Genomic DNA, 20,668 nt, shown 5'->3' on the forward strand with positions numbered 1-20,668 from the left:
TCCTCCACCAAACTTTACATTTGGCACTATGCATTCAGGCAGGTAGCATTCTCCTGGCATCCGCCAAACCCAGATTTGTCTGTTGGACTGCCAGATGGTGAAGCATGATTAATCACTCCAGAGAACGCGTTTCCACTGCTCCGGAGTCCAAAGGCGGCGAGCTTTACACCACTCCAGCCGACGCTTGGCATTGCGTATGGTGATCTTAGGCTTGTGTGCGGCTCCTCGGCCATGGAAACCCATTTCATGAAGCTCCCGACGAACAGTTCGGTAGTGAGTGTTGCAACCGAGGACAGACGATTTTTACACGCTACACGCTTCAGCACTCGGCGGTCCGTTCTGTGAGCTTGTGTGGAATACCACTTCGCGGCTGAGCCGTTGTTGCTCCTATATGTTTCCAATTCACAATAACAGCACTTACAGTTGACCGGGGCAGCTCTAGCAGGGCAGAAATTTGACGAACTGACTTGTTGGAAAGGTGGCATCCTATGACGGTGCCACGTTGAAAGTCACTGAGTTCTTCAGTAGGGCCATTCTACTGCCAATGTTTGTCTATGGAGATTGCATGGCTGTGTGCACGATTGTATACACCTGTCAGCAACGGGTGTGGCTGAAATAGCCGAATCCACTCATTTGAAGGGATGTCCACATACTTTTGCATATATAGTGTATATTCCCTTCATTCCTTGTAATTACATATTGTCAGTAATATACTCCTAAATACCTTTTTATAGCCTACATAACAGATATTAATTATAATTTACAAAACATATGTTTGTACAAAGTGTTGCATTGTTTATGTAGGTGTAGTAGTGATTGCTTTATGAAAGTTGGCATGCAACCTTCAAAGAAAGTGTATTTTTTTTTGGGGGGGGGGGGGGGTCTGATCCTAGTTCTGTACCTAAGGGAAACTTCAAACAGAGCAATATTGTGACCACCCAAAAATGAGCTAAGCTTCACATCATGGGAGCCTATTATGTCTTTAGGTAAAGGGAAAGACCACCTGCCTCCCATTACTGGGAGTGCATCACAGGATCCTGGCTATCCCAAGTATATCAGTCATGAGTCCTAATCCACAGTTGTCTGACAAGGGAAGTTCTGTCTGAGAACTGTCCATGATTCTCCAATTGGCCAAATTGGTGTCACGAGTATCTACACAGGCCACTGTAGGAACCAAAGATTCTTATTGCTAAACCCAAGATAGTTCACATGGGGCTTTTACATGGGAATCGTTGTCACACTGTGGGCACTCAATCAAGGAGGTGGGCAGAGCCAAGCACGAGCTAGAAAAATATATTATTGGCGCGTTTTAGTGTTAATTTGCATATTTCTGTTAGGGAACGCCTACTCTCGGAAGTGCATGTGTGCATTGTGCAAGAACTTGAATTCACCCTTCACTCTTCTTTTAAGTAATGTACATTTCTAGGAAGTTTAGAAGTCAATCTATTAAACTGTTCATAACAAATGATAGTTTTGGGAACAGAAAACTGTATAGAGATTGGATGTTTAATCTGAGAAAATAAGCAGAATATGGAACCAGTTTCGTCTTGATTCCTCTTGTCCCTCTGACTTGCCACTGGACTTCCTCTCTTTACCAAATATGGTATGAAAAGGAAAGCCGTTAGGGGAAGTTAAAGCGTTTCCCCCTTATTCATCTGGGTAGGAGTTTAGGCTTCAGCTTTCTGCCCCAGCTAGGATGCAACTAGAGAAGGATCTGATCTGACTGAGAGACCCTGGGTAATACATTCTAATAATTTATTCAGGAAAGATGGAGAGCTGTCACTGTTTCTTGCTGCTTTGCTCCCTGATCTTTGCGCTGTCTTTTGCAGATGCGACAACATTTGAGAATGAGATCGACCTTACAGAGTTTATTGGAAGGATTTCCTCCTATGGACTACTAGTTAGGGATCAACCTTTGGCTATCAACAGAGACCTTCGCTTTGAAACAAACTCACTGGAGGAGCTTGAAGATCCAGAGGATTCCATTCCCATCTGGACAGATGAGGAACCAGTCATCCAGAATACACTCAACACCGAGACTACTATCCCTGATATTCCTGACTATGGCCCCATAGTGTTGACCAACAATGGGGTGATCAAGGGACTCACAGTGGAAAAGACCCACATATTTTATGGGATCCCGTACGCGGACCCACCTGTGGCCGAGTACCGCTGGAAGGCCCCCAGACCGGTGACCCCGTGGCTTGGGGTGTACGACGCCACGTACCCGAGGGACGCATGTATGCAAGGCTGCAGTGGCCCTATATCTGACGAGTGCCCTCAGAAGGTAGGGGACTGACTCAGATGGGCTTGATAATGATTTTGTTATGATTTAGCGTAATGTTCTACCAGTATGTCATGTGCAGCATGTTGACGGTGAAACATGAAATTAACAAAGTCCTGAATAATCTCCTGATAACATCCAGAAACGTCTTTGATTCATCAATAATGTGAATATTTTATTTGCCGTGTGAAATGTCGTGTGAAATGTGAATATTTGGTTTCTGAAATGAAACGTGATTGTCCCGTAGGTGAGTGAGAACTGCCTCTACCTCAACATATTTGTACCTCTGAATGTGAACTTCAGTTCCCCTTTACTGACACCCCTGCCAGTGATGGTGTGGATCCATGGGGGGGATTTCATCGCTGGCTCAGCTTCCAAGCCCCTGTATGATGGGAGGTTCATCAGTAACTTCACACACACTGTGGTGGTGAACATGGCGTATCGGCTAGGTAAGACAGGGGTGAAGTTTCTCTAGGTACATATCTAGGATCAGCTTCCCTAAACCTAACCTAACCTTAACCATTAGTGGGGAAAATGCCAAACTGACCAGGGTCAGTATCTAAAGGGAACGTCACCCCACACCTCTTCACTATACAACCTTTATCTATTTATCCAGGCTAGTTTCATTGAGATCAAATCGTTTCTTTCAACCCTAACCCCTTCATAAGAGACCTGGAACAGTGTAGAGACAGGGCAGAGACCTTGTGTGATTCATTAGTATGGGGGTGGGGTTTGCTAAGCGCATCGGGTTTGCTGATTACATTACCCTACACAGTCCCAAAAATAGGAAACAAATGGATATCTGGATGGTGATTCCAAACATTTATGAACAGAGTTGAGAGCTTGTCTAATATAGCAGAAGACCCTGGGTATATCAAATTGCTGTATATATATATAATGGCCTTTTCTCAAGTGGACTTCGACTCCTCCCGTCCTCTCCTCGTTAAATACCATTTGGTGGGTGTAGCGAGTTGTGACCCTGTGGTGGCCTGATCAATTTGGGTGTGTGGTCATTAGAAATCACAGCACACACCATACACAACCTCCCTCTGGGCCACCGTAATCACAATGTTCTTCAACTGGGGGCGCATTCATTACGGAAACCGTTTACCATTTTAGAACCAAATGGAGCAAACTGAACGAAACGGGGAGGGACCTACCTGAATTTGTCCAATAGAAACTTTCGTTTGCATTTTCAGCTTGGCGTAAACGGTTTCTGTTGCAAAACATTTTGCAACAGATGAAACGTTTTGCAACAGAATCGGCATAATGATTACGCCACCTTGTCGTTCAGTACAGTACCGTTTCCGTTGGATTAAACGTTGCACATTAAATGTTTCCGTTGGATTAAACGTTACACGTTGTCGAAACTGAACGCACCCCTGAGCATCCTTTGCCGGATCCTTCGTTCACCTATTAATGAATTGACACTCTCCTACATATTGCGACCACATCGGTTTCCTGGTCACAGAGGAGAGATGGACACAGGAGTCGAGGAGGGGACAGACTTTCACCCAATTGAAAAAAGGCCATTATCTGTGTGGGTGTCAGAGGAGGCTGGTGGGCAGAGATTGGAGGATGGGTTCATTGTAATGGAATAAATAGAACGGTATCAAAACACCATGTGTTGATGTGTTTGACTCCGTTCCATCAATTCCACTCCAGACATTATGATGAGCCCGTCCTCCTATATCTCCGCCCACCAACCTCCTCTGAGGGGTGTGTTGTTTTGTGTATATAGTTTTTAATGGACCAATGGACTTGCTGTATCATTGCAGGGGCGTTTGGTTTCCTCGTCTCGGGAAAAGACCCCAAAACCTCAGCAACCGGGAATTATGGGATCCTAGATCAGCAGGTTGCTCTTCTCTGGGTTCAACAGAACATTGCTCTGTTCGGAGGCGACCCCAGCAAGGCAAGCACGCACACATTATCCTGGGTCGTGTTCATTAGGGCATGCAAGGGAAAATGTTTACAAATGTTTCACAATGGAAAACGAATTTGAGTGTTTCTTAGACTAGTCCACGTAGTCCCTCCCTGTTTCAGTCTGTTTCTTTCATTTAATGCCTTATGATCATGCCCCTTTGATCGAACAAATCACAGTCGTACAAAATGACAACATCTGATTTCTTCCGCCACCTCAAGTCTTTGATGATCTCAACGGGCTCAAACTGCTCTCTTTTTTTGGTGTTGGGGTCAGGTGCAGGGTTGGGGTCAATTACATTTAAATTCAGTCAATTCAGGAAGTAAATAGACATTTAAATTCCACATTTTCTCATTGAAATGTGAATTGTAATTTCCATTTACTTCCTGAATGGACTGAATTGAAATGGAATTGATCCCAACTCTGGTCAGGAAAAACTCCTGGACTCGACACCAGATACACTGACCTAGATATTCACATTCTGACCATGTACAGTATAGAAATACCTTGTTGACAAGGTTGTATTTCAGCAGTGGTTGTTGTTGAATGACCTCTATATATCCCGGGGTGCTGTCGTGACTGATTTGTAGTGACGCCCTGCTACTGGGAGAATAACAGCCTCTATGAGGCATAGCGAAGAGCTCCTCCAGCCCTGATGAGATTTCTCTGAGTGGTTATAGAGTGGGGAAAGAGGCTCTTCGGAGAGAGGGCTATGCTACAGAGTAGGGTTGCAAAATTCCAGGAACTTTCAATAAATTCTCTGGTTTTCCAGAATTCCTAGTTGGGCCCTACTGCAGAGACAGACCCAACACAAACACATTGGCTGGATCATGCCGAAAGAGAAATGACTGGCACCTCATACAAACAGCTAGTACCATACTCTGGTTGGTTCAGAAAAAGTGATGTTGAAAGCCTTTCAGTTCTGTATACCACCTCCATCAAACAAAGATAAACAGCTTTATCATTCTGCACTTCTCAAATTGCACCCAGGGGATATTATATATCTAAACTAGGCATACAACCATCAGGATTATGTGTGTTTGTGTACATTGTTATTTTCTCTGTCTGTGGACATACAACCCAACCCTGATTATGGCCCATTAACATCCAACACAGGTGACCGTGTTTGGGGAGAGTGCAGGAGCCCAGTCAGTGAGCCTCCACCTGATGGTCCAGAGCAGTAAGCCCCTGTTCAAACAGGCTGTGTTCCAGAGCCTACCCTTCTCCATCCCTCTCAAGACCAGGTCAGTGACCACTAACCCCTAACATCTGGGTAGTGTTCATTAGGGCACACCGTAGCAAAAACAAGCGTTTCTCATTGGACAGATCCCACATTTCTCTCCCTGTTTCAGTCCGTTTTCTTCCGTTGGTCGAATGAACACATGACTCAGCTGGTGGTCTTGATCGCTAACTCCTTAAAGATGAAATCCGCCGTAGGGGAAACGGCGCCACTGTCCGCCCCACCGCCGTTGTTATTGTTTTTGTTTTGTTGACGAAGCGGAGGTGAGGAGCGTCGTGCAACGTAGTGAAATAAATTGCAGTACATTTTCTGCTGTTCTATCGTGCGTGCAATGATGTCAGAGGGACAAATACAGTGTTTGTTGTTTGCAGTAACTTCTTTGTTGTTGTAATATCCCAAACAGACGAGGCAGTTTCACCATTAAGGATTTCAGGTTTAAGAAGGAGACCCTCACTTTGCTTCTATCATCTATATTGATCAACTTATCCTTCCCACATTTTGAATGAGTAGTCCTTACCATATGTGAATAGGAAATTGACTACAAAAGTGAATCACCTAGCTTCCTGATAAGTGTTTCGTTATATGGCCTGTCTAGCTACAAGGAGTAAACAGGATAAATTCAATTAAATTACATTCAATCAATTAAATTCAATATTATTTATCCCCTCAGGGTTAGTTTAGACATGCCAATTTATCCAAGAAGACGAGGTACCTTTAAGTTCCTGGCCATGTCCTAGTAAAACACTCATTCCATCTCCAGCTGTACTTACTCTCCTGGAAGAGATGTGGCACTACCTAATGTTCCCATTGAGCAGAGAGAGACTATCTGTGGTTTGTTGTCTTTGTTCCAGACATGATGCCCTGAAGCTGGGGAGGGACTTTGCCAAGCAGGCCAACTGCTCTGTGAGCGACATCGTTTGCCTGCTGTCCCTCAGTCCTCAGGCTGTCCTCACTGCCCAGATGAAGTCAAGTAGGAGACCAGTCTTCCTCTCTGTCTCTGACTGAAGACTGACCATTTTTAGATAAAGGGTGCATCCCAAATGGCACCCTATCCCCTCTATAGTGCACTGCTTTTGACCATGGCCCATAGGGCTCGGGTCAAAAGTAGTGCACTATAAAGGAAATAAGGAGAAATTTGGAACACAACCAAAGTTGACCCTCTACCTATCTACCGCTGACCTATCTAAGTTGACCCTCTACCTATCTACTGTTGACCTATCTAAGTTGACCCCCCCCCCCCCCCCCCCCATCTCTCTTCTCTCTCTTCTCTGTCTCAGGTTCCAAAGTGGTGAATCCCTTCAGGTTCCTGGAGATCTTTGAGACCTGGGGGCCCTACATCGACGGAGAGCTGATCAAAGAGCAGGCTGTGACTGCGTTCCAGAAGGGCCACTGGCAGAAGGAGAAACCAGTCCTCCTTGGTATGGACCACTTGAAATACACTCACATCTAACCAGAACAGCTTTTAATGGCTGGCCCCCATATCAACACTTAATAATACATTTAACTTGGCAGATGTCTTTCAGGATACTCAAGGACACCTTACATTAAAAGTAGGTACTCTGTACTACTGTACTAGTGAAGACATCTGTTACACACTTAAGTTCACAGAGGTGGTTCGGTGCTTGTGTAATGACGAGTAACCTTTGCCAGAGACCTGAAGAGTTGCATTGGCTCCCCAAGCCAATGCCTAGGCTTTGGCTAAGCTGGCTAATGCTGTGACTTAATTGGATTGAGTAGTTGAATGTTAGACGTGAAGTGCAATTGGTTCCCTCTCAGCTGGCCACTCGACATAACACACCTGTAGGAGAGACTCTTTGTCCCTGATGTGTTACAGGATCCATGGTTATATTCATACCAGGGTTGTGTTCATTAGGGCACGCAATGGAAAATGTTTTAAAACATTCAATAGAACATTTTAATTATTCCAGATCCCTCCCTCCCTGTTTCATCCCTATTTCTTCTGTTTGGTGCCTAATGAACACAACCAAGATTATACCAGAACGTTTGGGCCACAATTTTGAGGACATGTTGTTGACGTACAACAACCTTGCAGGGACCACGTCAGAGGAGGGGGTGATTTTTGTGTACGGGGCCTTCACTAAGCCTGTGTCTGCGGTGGAGTGCACCGTCTACACCACAGCCATCTTCAAACAGCACACCCTCAGGATCCTACGCAAGTACCTGCCCCTGTACAAGGACATTGACCGACGGGACATGCTGGCTCAGGTAAAATCTGACTTTCACAGGGGGTGTAATAATAATCTCTCCTTTCTCCCAAAGTGTGCACTTGTTCACTTCCCTTCATGGATTTGGCAAGAAATTACTGGTATGGAAACTCCCTATCCTATGCCTACACCAATCCAATGCTTTGTGTAGGGAGTAGTGAACGGGTCCAGACTTCAGGAAGAAGATGAGATCATTGGGACATAGCCAGGGAGAAACTCACAGTGATGTCACTGCAAACATGTTAGAAAAAAAAGACAAATCAAAATGTAGAAAGGACACTGATCAATCCTCCCAAAAAGTAATGTTTTACATTAAAGTCAACAAAAGTTTTGGCAATGTTCATTGTCAGGTTGAAGACCAGGCAATGGTTGAAAACAATAAAATGTCCACTGTTTTCTAATGTGCAGAATGAATTACATGGCAATCTGTACACATTACAAGATTATGTGTGGTCACTGAAGATGAACACTATCTCACCACCATATCACAACTTATTCAAGTGTAACAAAACACACAGACAATTAACTATGTGTAAGATCTCTCAACTCTGACACGCACAGTGGTGGCTTCCCAGGTTCTTTTTTTGCAGTCGTGCTTTGCGTCTCATTAGATCGCTATTTTATTTGTATTGATTGTATTTATTTTTACTTTATTTAACTTCCGGCCAAACCCGGACGACGCTGGGCCAATTGTGCGCCGCCCTATGGGACTCTCAATCACAGCCGGTTGTGATACAGCCTGGAATCGAACCAGGGGGTCTGTAGTGATGCCTCAAGCACTGAGATGCAGTGCCTTAGACCACTGCGCCACTCGGGAGCTATATCATATTGTGGTTCCTGCAACAAGATCCCACTCATCCAGGCACACAGTATATGTAGATACCACTCACCACAGGCTCCAGATCAGTGGTTGTAGGGCCAGACGGTCACGTCTGCACCTTTTGTAATACATGCGACCTGGAACGTGCCCACAGTATCTGTAGATACCACTCACTCACCACAGGCTAGACGGTCAAGTCCGCTTCAATAAAGATGACCTGGAAAGTGCCCACCACAATATCTGTAGATACAGCTAACCACCGCTAACCAGGCTCCAGATCATGGGTTGTAGGGCCAGACAGTCACATCTGCATTGACTCACCTGAGCAGCCAGTGGACTGTAGAGAGAGGCCTCGGAGCGTGATGAGGACACATCTGCTCATCTCCTCGCTTCGTCTCACTGCATCTAGATGAGCCTTGCTGAGCTCTGGGGAGAAGGTTTCACTAGGTACATATCTAGGATCAGCTTCCCCTCCCCCAATCCTAGCCTACAAAAATGCAAAACTGACCCAAGATAAGTGTCTAGGGGGTACCTTCACCCTACTCCCCAAGCTGAAAACCTCTTACTCAATCCTCTGTGGAGTGCTCTGTCCAAGTCATAAAAAAAATTAGGACGGACTCAATCAGTATAATTATAGGCTACCAAATTTGTATTAGGTTCAGAATAATTTTTTGATTAACCAAACTATCACAATAACCCTGTTTCTAACTGCCTGAATTATTTTAGAGGTAAATATTCTGATTTTAATCAGGGGTGGAAAGAGTACTGAAATATCCTACTCAAGTAGAAGTAGAATTACTGGTGTAAAAAAACGACTAAAGTAAAGTTTATAATATTCTGTTTTTAATGTGTGGATTACATCTGATAGTTTGGTTCTTCAAAGTGCAACTCCCCATGGTTACCAGCAGAGGGAGCTAAAATACTACTTTCTGTTTAGGCTCCTCCCATAGCCATTCTTAAATAATAATTAGTAGTGCTGTCTGTAACATTTACATTTTAGTCATTTAGCAGACGCTCTTATCCAGAGCGACTTACAGTTAGTGAGTGCATACATCATTTTTTATACTGGCCCCCCATGTAGCAGAGTGCCATTGTCTCTTTGGGATGTAAACCACACAGTGGCAGCAGATCAAACCTTTAGGAAATAAAAGAGAGACACTGAGGAAGACCACCCAGTCACAGTTTCCCCAAGCTGCAGATCTAGGATCAGCTTCCCCTCCCCTAGCCTAACCTTAACCATTATTGGGGGAAATGCAAAATTGACCGAAGATCACTGTCTAGATGCAACTTCACCCAATCACAGCCAGAGAGCTGACCTCATATAGCGATGCATACTGAATATGGCTCCATTTCACTACCAGCTCAGGCTAGATGATGTTCAGTGTGGATTACAGGATAAACTGAATCCACCCACACTAGAGACAACAACAGACGATGAATACATAAGCTGCATCAGTAGAAACATGCATTCGCTGTAGTGAGGGAAAAATGTGAAACAGAGAGCTCGAATGGTAAATAGCCTCAGGCACTTTCTCTGAATGTTTTGAATCTAAAGTGAGAGATGAGTGTGCTGAGAGAGGTTGGGGGCAGAAGGTGACACTCCCATACCTGTTTAGTATTCATATACAGTTCACTGTCAGACTGTGGTGTGTGTGTGTGTGTGTGTGAGTAGCAGAAAAGGAGGAAGGCCCCCCCCCCCCCCCCCTTCCTAAAGGACAGGTCTCAGGGGAGGGGAGGGTCATGACAAATGTCAGCTATTGCACTGAGGCCACATGGCTCCACCTGGGAGGGGGAGAAGGAGAGGTAAAGAGAAGAAGAGGGGGAGGGAGAGGGGCAGAGAGAGAAATGAGGGAGAGAGAGAGGGGTAGAGAAAGTGAGCTAGGGAGAGGGGGAGAGAAAGTGAGCTGGGGAGAAGGAGAGGGGGAGAAGGAGAGGGAGATGCTGACATCAGAACAAAGTGACTTAGTGCTAGATTCAATCCGTAGTGCTGAAGTGCGGCGTTACAGCGTGATTGAAATTTAAAGGCAATGTCCCACGTTATTGAATCGAGCCCTTAGTTCAGGATTACAAAGTGTTTGCACCTTTAGCAAAGTTTGCACCTACTATTCCCTCAGGGTAAGAGTGTGTGGGTGCGTGGACACACACACTCACACACACACACACACACACACACACACACACACACACTGTATCTGTGTGTATTTAGCCTAGCTACTGTTATTTTTACTTTATTTTTTACTTAACTCTTATTTTTCTTAATACTGCATTGTTAGTTAAGGGCTTGTTAGTAAGCATTAGACTGTAAGGACTACACGTGTTGTATTTGGCGCATGTGACAAATAAAATTTGATTTGATCTGTCTGTTTGTATGCCCCATGTTGTGTATGCCTCCTGCTGGGCATGCTGCTGTATATACAGTATCACTCCTTTGAGGAGATTGAGGGCTACAGGTGTTCTAGATGATTCTGTATACATCTCCTTTGAGGAGATTGAGGGCTACAGGTGTTCTAGATGATTCTGTATACATCTCCTTTGAGGAGACTGAGGGTTACAGGTGTTCTAGATTATTCTGTATATGTCTCCTTTAAGGAGACTGAGGGTTACAGGTGTTCTAGATGATTCTGTATATATGTCCTTTGAGGAGACTGAGGGCTACAGGTGTTCTAGATGATTCTGTATACATCTCCTTTGAGGAGACTGAGGGTTACAGTGTTCTAGACGATTCTGTATATATCTCATTTGAGGAGACTGAGGGCAACAGGTGTTCTAGATGATTCTGTATACATCTCCTTTGAGGAGACTGAGGGTTACAGTGTTCTAGACGATTCTGTATATATCTCATTTGAGGAGCCTGAGGGTTACAGGTGTTCTAGATGATTCTGTATATATCTCCTTTGAGGAAACTGAGGGTTACAGGTGTTCTAGATGATTCTGTATACATCTCATTTGAGGAGACTGAGGGTTACAGGTGTTCTAGATGATTCTGTATATATCTACTTTGAGGAGCCTGAGGGTTACAGGTGTTCTAGATGATTCTATATATATCTCATTTGAGGAGACTGAGGGCAACAGGTGTTCTAGATGATTCTGTATACATCTCCTTTGAGGAGACTGAGGGTTACATTGTTCTAGACAATTCTGTATATATCTCATTTGAGGAGACTGAGGGCTACAGGTGTTCTAGATGATTCTGTATATATCGCCTTTGAGGAAACTGAGGGTTACAGGTGTTCTAGATGATTCTGTATACATCTCCTTTGAGGAGACTGAGGGTTACAGGTGTTCTAGATGATTCTGTATATATGTCCTTTGAGGAGACTGAGGGCTACAGGTGTTCTAGATGATTCTGTATATATCTCCTTTGAGGAAACTGAGGGTTACAGGTGTTCTATATGATTCTGTATACATCTCCTTTGAGGAGACTGAGGGTTACAGGTGTTCTAGATGATTCTGTATATATCTCCTTTGAGGAGACTGAGGGTTACAGGTGTTCTAGATGATTCTTTATATATATCTCCTTTGAGGAGACTGAGGGTTACAGGTGTTCTAGATGATTCTGTATATATCTCCTTTGAGGAGACTGAGGGTTACAGGTGTTCTGGATGATTCTGTATATATCTTCTTTGAGGAGACTTTGTGTTACAGATGTTCTAGATGATTCTGTATACATCTCGTTTGAGCAGACTGAGGGGTACAGGTGTTCTAGAATATTCTGTATATATCTAATTTGAAGAGACTTTGGGTTACAGATGTTCTAGATGATTCTGTATACATCTCCTTTGAGGAGACTGAGGGTTACAGGTGTTCTAGATGACTCTGTATATATCTCCTTTGAGGAGACTGAGGGTTACAGGTGATCTATATGATTCTGTATACATCTCCTTTGAGGAGACTGAGGGTTACAGGTGTTCTATATGATTCTGTATACATCTTGTTTGAGCAGACTGAGGGCTACAGGTGTTCTAGATGATTCTGTATACATCTCCTTTGAGGAGACTGAGGGCTACAGGTGTTCTAGATGATTCTGTATACATCTCCTTTGAGGAGACTGAGGGTTACAGTGTTCTAGACGATTCTGTATATATCTCATTTGAGGAGACTGAGGGCTACAGGTGTTCTAGATGATTCTGTATATATCGCCTTTGAGGAAACTGAGGGTTACAGGTGTTCTAGATGATTCTGTATACATCTCCTTTGAGGAGACGGGGCGGCAGGTAGCTTAGTGGGTAAGAGCGTTGTGCCAGTAACCGAAAGGTCGCTGGTTCTAATCCCCGAGCCGACTAGGTGAAAAATCTGTCGATGTGCCCTTAAGCAAGGCACTTAACCCTAATTGCTCCTGTAAGTCGCTCTGGATAAGAGCGACTGCTAAATGACTAAAATGTAAAAAAAAATGTAAAAATGAGACTGAGGGTTACAGGTGTTCTAGATGATTCTGTATATATGTCCTTTGAGGAGACTGAGGGCTACAGGTGTTCTAGATGATTCTGTATATATCTCCTTTGAGGAAACTGAGGGTTACAGGTGTTCTATATGATTCTGTATACATCTCCTTTGAGGAGACTGAGGGCTACAGGTGTTCTAGATGATTCTGTATACATCTCATTTGAGGAGACTGAGGGCTACAGGTGTTCTAGATGATTCTGTATACATCTCCTTTGAGGAGACTGAGGGTACAGGTGTTCTAGACGATTCTGTATATATCTCCTTTGAGGAGACTGAGGGTTACAGGTGATCTATATGATTCTGTATATATCTTCTTTGAGGAGACTGAGGGTTACAGGTGTTCTAGATGATTCTGTATATATCTTCTTTGAGGAGACTTTGGGTTACAGATGTTCTAGATGATTCTGTATACATCTCGTTTGAGCAGACTGAGGGGTACAGGTGTTCTAGAATATTCTGTATATGTCTAATTTGACATGACTGAGGGCTACAGGTGTTCTAGATGATTCTGTATACATCTCCTTTGAGGAGTCTGAGGGTTACAGGTGTTCTATATGATTCTGTATACATCTCCTTTGAGGAGACTGAGGGTTACAGGTGTTCTAGATGATTCTGTATACATCTCCTTTGAGGAGACTGAGGGTTACAGGTGTTCTAGATGATTCTGTATATATATCTCCTTTGAGGAGACTGAGGGCTACAGGTGTTCTAGATGATTCCGTATATAATTCTCCTTTAAGAAGACTGAGGGTTACAGGTGTTCTAGATGATTCTGTATATATCTTCTTTGAGGAGACTGAGGGTTACATGTTTTCTAGATGATTCTGTATATATCTTCTTTGAGGAGACTTTGGGTTGCAGATGTTCTAGATGATTCTGTATACATCTCGTTTGAGCAGACTGAGGGGTACAGGTGTTCTAGATGATTCTGTATATATCTCATTTGAGAAGACTGAGGGCTACAGGTGTTCTAGATGATTCTGTATACATCTCCTTTGAGGAGACTGAGGGCTACATGTGTTCAAGATGATTCTGTATACATCTCCTTTGAGGAGACTGAGGGTTACAGTGTTCTAGATGATTCTGTATATATCTCCTTTGAGGAAACTGAGGGTTACAGGTGTTCTATATGATTCTGTATACATCTCCTTTGAGGAGACTGAGGGTTACAGGTGTTCTAGACGATTCTGTATATATCTCCTTTGAGGAGACTGAGGGTTACAGGTGATCTATATGATTCTGTATATATCTTCTTTGAGGAGACTGAGGGTTACAGGTGTTCTAGATGATTCTGTATACATCTCCTTTGAGGAGACTGAGGGTTACAGGTGTTCTAGATGATTCTGTATATATCTCCTTTGAGGAGACTGAGGGTTACAGGTGTTCTAGATGATTCTGTATACATCTCCTTTGAGGAGACTGAGGGTTACAGGTGTTCTAGATGATTCTGTATATATCTCCTTTGAGGAGACTGAGGGTTACAGGTGATCTATATGATTCTGTATATATCTTCTTTGAGGAGACTGAGGGTTACAGGTGTTCTAGATGATTCTGTATATATCTTCTTTGAGGAGACTTTGGGTTACAGATGTTCTAGATGATTCTGTATACATCTCGTTTGAGCAGACTGAGGGGTATAGGTGTTCTAGAATATTCTGAATATATCTAATTTGTGAAGACTGAGGGCTACAGGTGTTCTAGATGATTCTGTTTACATCTCCATTGAGGAGTCTGAGGGTTACAGGTGTTCTATATGATTCTGTATACATCTCCTTTGAAGAGACTGAGGGCTACATGTGTTCTAGATGATTCTGTATATATCTCCATTGAGGAGACTGAGGGCTACAGGTGTTTTAGATGATTCTGTATATATCTCCTTTAAGGAGACTGAGGGTTACAGGTGTTCTAGATGATTCTGTATACAACTCATTTGAGGAGACTGAGCGTTACAGGTGTTCTAGATGATTCTGTATATATCTCCTTTGAGGAGATTGAGGGTTACAGGTGTTCTAGATGATTCTGTATATATCTCCTTTAAGGAGACTGAGGGTTACAGATGATCTAGATGATTCTGTATACATCTCGTTTGAGCAGACTGAGGGCTACAGGTGTTCTAGATGATTCTGTATACAACTCCTTTGAGGAGACTGAGGGTTACAGGTGTTCTATATGATTCTGTATATATCTCCTTTGAGGAGATTGAGGGTTACAGATGATCTAGATGATTCTGTATACATCTCGTTTGAGCAGACTGAGGGCTACAGGTGTTCTAGATGATTCTGTATACATCTCCTTTGAGGAGACTGAGGGTTACAGGTGTTCTAGATGATTCTGTATATATCTCCTTTGAGAAGACTGAGGGCTACAGGTGTTCTAGATGATTCTGTATATAACTCCTTTGAGGCGCCTGAGGGCTACAGGTGTTCTAGATGATTCTGTATATATCTCCTTTAAGGACACTGAGGGTTACAGATGTTCTAGATGATTCTGTATATATCTCCTTTGAGGAGACTGAGGGTGACAGGTGTTCTAGATGATTCTGTATATATCTCCTTTAAGGAGACTGAGGGTTACAGGTGTTCTAGATGATTCTGTATATATCTCCTTTGAGGAGATTGAGGGTTACAGATGATCTAGATGATTCTGTATACATCTCGTTTGAGCAGACTGAGGGCTACAGGTGTTCTAGATGATTCTGTATACATCTCCTTTGAGGAGACTGAGGGTTACAGGTGTTCTAGATGATTCTGTATATATCTCCTTTGAGAAGACTGAGGGCTACAGGTGTTCTAGATGATTCTGTATATAACTCCTTTGAGGCGCCTGAGGGCTACAGGTGTTCTAGATGATTCTGTATATATCTCCTTTAAGGACACTGAGGGTTACAGATGTTCTAGATGATTCTGTATATATCTCCTTTGAGGAGACTGAGGGTGACAGGTGTTCTAGATGATTCTGTATATATCTCCTTTAAGGAGAATGAGGGTTACAGGTGTTCTAGATGATTCTGTATATATCTCATTTGAGGACACTGAGGGCTACAGGTGTTCTAGATGATTCTGTATACATCTCCTTTGAGGAGACTGAGGGTTACAGGTGGTCTAGATGATTCTGTATACAACTCCTTTGAGGAGACTGAGGGTTACAGGTGTTCTAGACGATTCTGTATATATCTCATTTGAGGAGACTGAGGGCTACAGGTGTTCTAGATGATTCTGTATATATTTCTTTGAGGAAACTGAGGGTTACAGGTGTTCTAGATGATTCTGTATATATCTCCTTTGAGGAGACTGAGGGCTACAGATGTTCTAGATGATTCTGTGCATCGTAGGTGGCTGCCCTGAGTGTATTCCTGACTATAGTTTCCAGGTAACAAGCGAAAAAAAAAAGGCTTTGAGCGCCAGTTCTGCAGCACACACACTAGCCAATAGGGACTCTTATTTCTCTGTTTGTTGAGAATGTTGACCCTTATCCTGGATAGCAGTTCACAAAATAAATATAGTTTGGATGAACCTAAGCTGGTCATAAGAAGAAGATCTAGGATGTATGTTATTAAACCACCCTGGAGTTGCATGTACACTCTTAGATAAAAGGGTTCTTTGAGGTTTCTTTGCCAAAGGTTTTACCTGGAAACTTTATGGAGGGTTCTACCCGACAAAAAAAAAGGTTTGCCTGCAACAAGGGACATGCCGAAAAACCCTTTGGTATGCTTCTACGTAGCACCTTGTTCTTTATCACATAGCCCTGATATTATCTCTGTGCAACATGACAGTTCCATCTGCCTTCACTGTACTTTTTCTAACCTTGTATTGAACTCAATGACCTCTCTGTTTACCCCCCAGATTGTATTGACCTCAATGACCTCTCTGTTTACCCCCAGATTGTGACAGACTATGTCTTCCTGTGCCCCTCCCGCAAGGCGGCCCGGGCGGGCACCAAAGCGGGCAGCGCTGTGTGGATGTACGTCTTCGACCATGTGGCGTCGGACCACAGTGTGTGGTCGGGTCTTTCCTTCTGCTACGAGCACGCTTGTCACGGCGCCGAGCTGCCATTCCTCTTTGACACGGCCTCCGTGGCCAACTTCACGCTGGCCCCGCCCGAGCGGCTGCTGTCCAATCGGATGCTGTGTTACTGGGGGGCGTTCGCCCACACCGGGGACCCGGCCTCACGGGTGCAGCAGACTGGCTTCTGTAGACAGCAGCGCCTGCCAGCCTGGCCCCGCTACTCGGACACCAGCTCCTGGCTGGTCATGAACTTCACTGTACGCTCCCACTCCCAGGTGGGCACCAGGGACCATATCTGTGACTTCTGGGACAAGCTGGGCATCTATTAGGGCATAGGGGTGGGCATGGGGCGGGCAAGGTGTTGATATTGGTTATGTATGCATACATAGTGTTATGTCACATTTGGCAATTCACCCTACAGTGAGAATGGTTATGTCACCCTGTATACACCATTATAGAGTATGACTTATGCTTAGAGATGATTTGTGAAGCACTTATGTAGTCCTTATGAAGCCTTTATGTATGCTATATAAAGCCTTTGTAAATTGTACTTTGTTTAAAGTGGGACCGAAGCTGATTGTGTTTGTTATAACTGTTTGACATCAGCTGACATTCAGTGACATAGACTTATAGAATATTACTCTATTGTCCATTTAGTACATGAGTAATGGAAGTTTTCTTTTGCATATCCCATTCTCCCCAGTAGACATACACATACAGGAGATGTACATAGAGGGGTTAGGGCTAGAGCCAGGGTCAGACACATTTGTTATGTCATGTTTTTGACTGTATTATGATGGTGTTATAACATACAGTTTATGATTATTATGACAGTGTATTAACAGTTTGACTTATGACAGTTCTACCAGTTTGACTATATTATAACTTATAACAGTTTGACTATTATGACTGTTATAACATAGTTTGACTTATGGCAGTGTTATAACAGTTTGACTTATGACAGTGTTATAACGTTTATGACTATATTATGACAGTGTTATAACGTTTATGACTATATTATGACAGTGTTATAACAGTTTATGACTTATGACAGTGTTATAACGTTTGACTATATTATGAGTGTTATAACAGTTTATGACTACATTATGACAGTGTTATAACAGTTTATGACTACATTATGACAGTGTTATAACAGTTTATGACTATATTATGACAGTGTTATAACAGTTTATGACTATATTATGACAGTGTTAACAGTTTGACACTATTATGACAGTGTTATAACGTACAGTTTTAATAAAGTGTTACTGATGTAGTATCCAATGAGGGCAGGGGGAAGGAGGGGATGAAAGCTACAGTCATCCTTCTCTCCCCCGATGTACGAAGCATATCTGTGTATCTACTTCGGAACGATTGCATGTTTTTATTTTCCTTCATCCTTTTTCTAACCCTTTCTCGTTCCCAGCTGCTTATCATTTGCTGTGATTTGTTGGTTACGTACTTTAGAACCCCTACATGAATACCCCACTGTCGCTGTACATGTGAATCATTTTGGATAATGTGTTTTCTATGACAAATAAATCACAGTGAGAAATACTCAATGTTATCTTCGGGGAAAAAAGCACCGCCATTGGGTTGAGCACTGTGTAGGGTGCACATGGTAGATAGGTCATTTAGATGCATGCTGGGTCAGAATGACCTGAATACATACATACTTATGAGTGACATCTAGAAGGTCTCTCTAGCTCTCTTTCCATACACCTTCTCTCTAGCTCTCGCTTTCCATCCCCCCTTCTCTCTGGCTCTCTTTCCATCCCCTCTTCTCTCTGGCTCTCTTTCCATCCCCTCTTCTCTCTAGCTCTCGCTTTCCATCCCCTCTTCTCTCTAGCTCTCGCTTTCCATCCCCTCTTCTCTCTAGCTCTCTTTCCATCCCCCCTTCTCTCTGGCTCTCTTTCCATCCCCTCTTCTCTCTAGCTCTCTCTTTCCATCCCCCCTTCTCTCTAGCTCTCTTTCCATCCCCCCCTTCTCTCTAGCTCTCTTTCCCTGTCCTCTCTATCTGTAACTCTCCCTCTTTGCCTTGCTCTTTTTTCATTCTCTCTATTCGCTCACTTTCTCTCCAGCCATTCATCTCTCTCTCCAGCAATCCATCTCTCTCTCTCCATCCCCTCTCTCTCTATCTTTCTCTCCCTCCCCCTCCTACAAACCCACATGCTCACACAGGCATAACAGGCTACTTATTTACAGAGGCAAAGTATCGATTTCACAGCAGTAAGCCCAGATCAATAGAAAAGGGTATCTAGAATCTCAAAACGCCCCTAAGGCAACTGAGGTCGTGGGTAATTCCCTCTTGAACATGTCTACTTCCTTGTTAAACGGCAGGGCTACAGATTACAATGCATTCTCAATAGAGGTGTAGGGTGAAGTTGCCCCTAGACGCTGATCTTGGGTCAGCTTAGCATTTTCTGCACTAATGATTAAGGTTAGGATTGAGGGAGGGGAAGCTGGTCCTAGATCTGTATCTAGGGGAAACTTCACCCCAGATCCTGAATAGGCTACAAAGGATGGCTCATGTTATCCTATCCATAATCTACTATAAGATAGCTAGCATCAAAATATTAATTAACCTGTAATTTATGTCATCTTGAACTGTAGTCACCACCCGGAGGGTAGGTATAGCTCTGAGGACAAATGTAATGGTATTATATCATTGAATTGTACTATCATACGGAAATAAGCCTAGGGAAAATGTAATTAATTAATTCAGACATGATGTTCTGACTCTGGATTTTAATATATCAGAACTTTCCCTATTTTTTGGAGTTTACCCGCCGCGTTGCTAGCATTCAGGTTCTGGGTTAGAAATGACCATAGCCACTACATTGATTCAGTGTATTTACAGTGCATATCTGGAGTACACGGTTGCGTCCCAAATGGCACCCTATTCCCTTTATGGTGCATGGACCCTGGTCAAAAGTAGTGCACTATGTAGGGAGTAGGGTGCCATTTGGGAAGCAGTCCTGGAGTACATGGCTCTCAATGTCAATGGAAGCCACTGTGATACGTCCCTATTTTCCCCTCTCTTATGGTGGCCTCTCTTCTAGATGCCAAACTCACCGCAGTCTCTGACCTTTTCCCTCCACTGTGTCAGCCTACGCCACGCGCTCGCAAGCACTTGGATGCAGGCACACAAACACAAACACACACACACACATACATACTTGTATGTAAGCACACACTCACACGCCAGGGCACACACACATAAGCACAGACAGACAGACAGACACACAATGCCGGTACAGTCCCACATTGATTGCGAGATGTGCTGACACCAAAAGAGAGAGATCCATATCAACCTCATTAACACTGAGCTCTACTGGATGTTCACCTTCCCTTACACAGTTGTCTAATACCAACATGAACTACATTACTATGCCATCGATTGAGTGGTCAGAGATGGCTGGATATCTAATCAATGGCAGCTAATCATAGCAACACACTAATGGCTAGTTCCTGAGTGGGGTTTTCTCTCTCTCTCTCTCTCTCTCTCTCTCTTTCCAAATCGTATGATCATCAGTGGGGACGAGAAAACTCAGAGACTATCCACCTCATCCACTTATAATGAGGGAACGGCCTGAGTCAATGGCTGACTGTCACTGGGATCTAAATGATCTGTGGCATTCTGTGCGAGCAGAGGCTTTGCATGGACGCATTCCAAAAATATCTGATTATGGCCACGATGGCGGCAATTAAAAATCAGATGACAGCTCCGC

The 20,668-nt window shown here is 43.6% G+C and overlaps 1 protein-coding gene across 1 annotated transcript; it reads left to right on the top strand.

Annotated features, from left to right (window-relative positions):
• Positions 1-1,768: 1,768 nt before the first annotated feature.
• LOC311130159 (crystal protein-like) lies at positions 1,769-17,266 on the top strand (the record flags this gene model as incomplete). Its single annotated transcript, XM_084162853.1, has 8 exons — positions 1,769-2,287; positions 2,532-2,733; positions 4,063-4,196; positions 5,322-5,449; positions 6,297-6,415; positions 6,723-6,863; positions 7,499-7,671; positions 16,814-17,266. The coding sequence occupies 8 exons, from the start codon at positions 1,769-1,771 to the stop codon at positions 17,264-17,266; spliced, it is 1,869 nt and encodes a 622-aa protein (XP_084018979.1).
• Between the last annotated feature and the right edge of the window lie 3,402 nt (positions 17,267-20,668).

This window comes from Coregonus lavaretus (assembly GCF_964263955.1).
Source record: "Coregonus lavaretus genome assembly, chromosome: 5".
In the NCBI taxonomy this organism is placed as follows: Eukaryota; Metazoa; Chordata; class Actinopteri; order Salmoniformes; family Salmonidae; genus Coregonus; species Coregonus lavaretus.